Source organism: Echinops telfairi, unplaced genomic scaffold (assembly GCF_000313985.2).
Source record: "Echinops telfairi isolate 266 unplaced genomic scaffold, ASM31398v2 ScPeMD7_2291;HRSCAF=2852, whole genome shotgun sequence".
NCBI classification, from domain to species: domain Eukaryota; kingdom Metazoa; phylum Chordata; class Mammalia; order Afrosoricida; family Tenrecidae; genus Echinops; species Echinops telfairi.
In genome coordinates, this window is record NW_022106189.1 from 39010310 (window position 1) to 39014638 (window position 4329).

The 4329-nt window shown below is 49.6% G+C and overlaps 1 protein-coding gene across 1 annotated transcript in view; it reads right to left on the reverse strand.

The window, feature by feature from the left end:
* Positions 1–4329, reverse strand: part of ADAMTS18 (ADAM metallopeptidase with thrombospondin type 1 motif 18) — a 142997-nt gene that overhangs the window by 78481 nt on the left and 60187 nt on the right. Inside the window, exon 4 of the mRNA XM_045293929.1 lies at positions 1025–1307. Coding sequence (XP_045149864.1) covers positions 1025–1307 — 283 coding nt within the window. The remainder of the gene's footprint in view (positions 1–1024; positions 1308–4329) is intronic.

Genomic DNA, 4329 nt, shown 5'->3' on the forward strand with positions numbered 1-4329 from the left:
GGATCTCGGTTTAGATGTCAGATTCAGATATGGGAAAAGTCTTAAAACATAAGTTTACAACATGTTCCTCCGCCATAAATTTTACAAAATCTACATGCACAACAACTATTCGCAATGGAAATTCAGCATCAAATTGAAATGCACTCTGGGTTTACAATAACTTTGAAAATGTGGGAGGAAGAAAGAACACAAACAACCCCATTTGTTTATATTGGTAATGCGGAAATAGTAATATTTTAGATATTCATGTGGGTTATGAAAGTTCGTTGAAAAAATTTAAAAATATTTTTAACGAAGCTGCAATTTTTAAAAATTTCTACTAGAAATCTTACAATTCTTACTAGAAAATTTGAACTCCCATCTAGGACACATATCGGAAGCCTGTTGGTCACTGCTGATGTAAAAAGTGTAGATCTCGTGTCTGGGCCACAGTTCACATCTCAGGGTCCCTGTGCATCCACTTCAGCTCCCCTAAGGCACTTATATTCTTGTTTCGGGGGAATTTCTCCTCTTCATCCACCACAGGAACACCCAGCCCTGCCCAGGGATGGACCTCTGATGTCCTTTCCTCAGAAGTAAATGGTTTTCCAGTCTAGTCACTGTTTTGCAAGGGCGATGTGGTGATTAAGAATGTGATAAGGAAAGTGATGGAATTGTTCTGGGTGATAAGGAAGTTGGAATTGTTCTAGGTTTGCAATAAGCACGGAAGAAAACAGGATGATCCCAAGCTTGGGTCATGGCCAGCTGAACTGTACTTTCTTAAGACGATGCAAGTTCCGCATCCTTTCTCTCTGACCCAATAAACTGTATGCCTACAAAAGCTTGTCCCCAGTCGAAGCTCGGGGTCCACACCCGGCACTCCAGTCTGGGGTGGCCCCTCAGCACTGAGTCTGGGTTTGGACCCCATAAACCTCTTCAACTATAGTTGGTCTCTGCTCGTTTTATTCATGCAACAACCTGCTTACAACAAATGTCACTCAAGAAAGCCTAGTAGATCAGAACAAGAAAAAGTTTCCTTACATACATTTCTTGCGTCGTCCACAAAAATGCTGCCTTTTCGACCTTCGGTGATGATAATCTCTCTCTTGTCTCTGGGGTGCCTGGGAAATGTGGCTTGTGGGGTGACCAGCACCATTCCGGCCCGAACTAGGGTGGCCCTGGTAGCGCTGCACCTTCTCTTCCGCTGTCCGTTTGTAAAGTACATGAGGATGGTGGCCAGCGGGCCAGCTGTAGTTGTGTTCCTGGGCCAGCAGCGGAGGTAATGGTGAGATGAGGAATTCTCTCTTTCCTGTCCTGATTAAACCTGACTAAAAGACCAAACAAAAGAAGACACAAATGAGTTACAAATTAGTTCACAGATCGCTTTCACACGTGTTGGCGTCAACACCCCTGGACTGAATGCTTCCTACGGGCTGGCACTGTGCTAACTACCTGGCATGCCTCAGCTCATTTCAGCGGAAGAGCTACAAGTTGCTGTTCTGAAGACTCCCCTTATACAGATGAGAATGCGGAGGCTAAGATAGCAAGTGGGAAAGCGAATACTGGCACCCACAGTTCTAGGCGACCATCATGACGTTTGTGGCAGTAAGGGCTAAGCCACGTGACACCCAGAATGGACATGGAAGACACTGTGGTGAGCGGTGGACAGAGGGTCATGGTTTTAACAACATCCCCATGTCCACGGAACTAATAGTGTAGGTAGGTAAAAACAAAGAGCACCCCCCAAGTCAGTCATTGCAAACCCTGTGCGGTTCAGTTCCACGTCCATACACCTGGGGTCTGTAGGAGTCAAAATCTATTCAATGGAAACTGTCGTGGCTGCTTCATGCTGTCAAGTTGGTTCCGACTCTCAGAGACCTTTGATAGCAGAACCAAACATTGCCGGCCCTGTGCTAGCCTGACTAGGGTAATGTTTGAGTCCAGGGTGGCAGCCGCTGTGTCAATGGATCTCAGCATGGGTCTTCTTTTCTTGGTCGCCCTTGTCCTTGACCAAGCATGATGTCTTTTTCCAGGGACTGGTCTCTCCTAGCAACATGTCCAAAGTCCGTGAGACAAAGTCTCGCCAGCCTTGCGTCTCAGGAGCATCCTGGCCGCCCTCTTCCAAGGCAGATAGGCTGGCTCTTCTGGCGGCCCGGGATACTTCCAATACTCTTTGCCGGCGCCATAATCCAACTGCCTCCCTTCTTCTGCAGTCGTCCGTATTCACAGTCCAACTTTCACACGCGCATCTGAGGCGGTTGGATGGCACTGGGGCTGTTTTCGCTGTGGGAGGGTGGAGTTCATCTCACACCCAAGCCTCTCTCCTGGCCCACAAACCTCAGCCCAATCGCCCCTGTCCCTGGGCCCCATGCATGCCATTTTTAAACAGGCCACTCCTACCGCCTCGAACTTACGGAGCCCTTTCCCACTTCCAGGAGCTTGCCCACACCTGTTCTGGCACCTGGAATCTCTTCCTGTCTACTTCCGGCTTTCTGACGCTCACTTACATCCCTGCCTCAGCACGCTCTCCTCAAGAAACCACATTCACCGGCCTATTGGAACCGCCCTCAGGCCACAATGTCCATCCCATCTCCCAAGGGCATAAACACCAAATGCGGCTGAAATCTGATTGTGCTAACTGCTGTCAGGCACGGTCGATCATCAAAGAAATATATGTTTATTAGTCTATTTTGAGGCATCTTCAAGGATCAAGCATGCTAGCATGCCATCCCTGGCCAGGCGGAGAAATTATTATTGCCGTTAGGTGCTGCCCAGTCGATTCTGATCCACTGCGACACCCTGTACAACAGAATGAAACACCGTCGGTCCTGCGCCCTCTTCTCCGTGGTTCTCAGGTTTGCGGCCCTGGTTGCAGCCACTGAGGCAGTCTATCTTGCTGAGGGTCTTCCTCTTTCCCACCACGCAGGGTGTCCTTCTCCAGGGAATGGTCGCCACTGACCACGTGTCCGGAGTGCGTGAGATCAAGTCTCACCAGCCTTGGATTCGAGGGGGGCTCTGGCCCTATCTCTCCGAGGGCAGAGCTGTTTGGTCTTGCGACCGTCTGTGGGAGAAACGAGCAGGGGCGAGGGGGTGGAGGCGGGGTGTGCAATGCCACGTGTAAGACTATTCGACAGAAGGCAGGTCAACCCATCACTATCCTTGGAGGCAAAGCCCAGTGGAAGACAGACAAAGATCGAACCTCCTGTTCCCGGACTCGGGCACTCTGGTCGATGCCCAGCTTCCTGGGGACAAAGAACAGTATGCAGGGACTCCCGTTGGCAGACTGAAGAGTTAACAACGGGGTGGGGGGTGGGGGGTAGGAGGGGTGATGAATTATCCATTTAAGCCCTCCTCCCCTCCCCCCTGCAGTCCTACTTCCTCACTGTGTTCAAAGGCTTAAACCACTTTAAGTGCTTGAACTGGATGAACTGGTTTGGAAGCGTTCTCTTTGCTGCCTATTTCGTGAAAACTGGAGGAACCTCAGAGGCAGAGTGAAAGCTTTGGTCCTGAAAAGCAACAGCTACTCCCCACCCCCCCATGAATAAAAGCTGTCATCCTCCAGTGGGCCAAGGTGTTGGATTCACCCGTCTTTCAGTTTCAGAGTCCGAAGGACAAAAAACAAGAGACCAAGAAAGATTTTTACAGTGTTAGATATGAAGGGGGAAACACACACACACACAGACACACACATACAAATAACTTGTTGTGGTTCAATTTAGCGGCGAGCTTTGTAACCTAGCCAAAGGAATGCAAATGTAGAGTCCCCAAAGTATAAACTCCATGCATCCAAAAGAAATCATCAAGCTATTTGTTTGTAGAGTGTGTGAAAGACATTGCGTTACTAAACACACAAACTTCTGGCTTACCTCGTGGTGAACAAGACAGATCTGTGGTCCCGTGTGGCTTCTACTCAAACACAGGAGGCAGGGATTAAACAAGTAAAACAACCCAAATAGCCACGAACGACTCCTTTGTGCAAGGCCTGAGGCAGAGGAGTTGGATGCTGTGCAGAAAATGACGGAGTGGATGAAGAGGTAAGCAAATGGATTGGAGAGTGGGGGTCCCTATGATGAGGGGGTAATGGAGTGAAGAACCCCTTCCAGGGGTCACACGGGGGAAGTCTAGATGGGCCTGAGACTGACCCCTCAGCCGTAAGGGGGCACAGAATGGTGAAACAAAGAGGGGAGCAAAGAGACCCACCGGCGGCCTCGGATGTCAGAAGAGCCAATGTGCTCCACGAGACGGGTTGACACAGGTCGTCCACAAAAATGCTGCCTTTTCGACCTTCGGTGATGATAATCTCTCTCTTGTCTCTGGGGTGCCTGGGAAATGTGGCTTGTGGGGTGACCA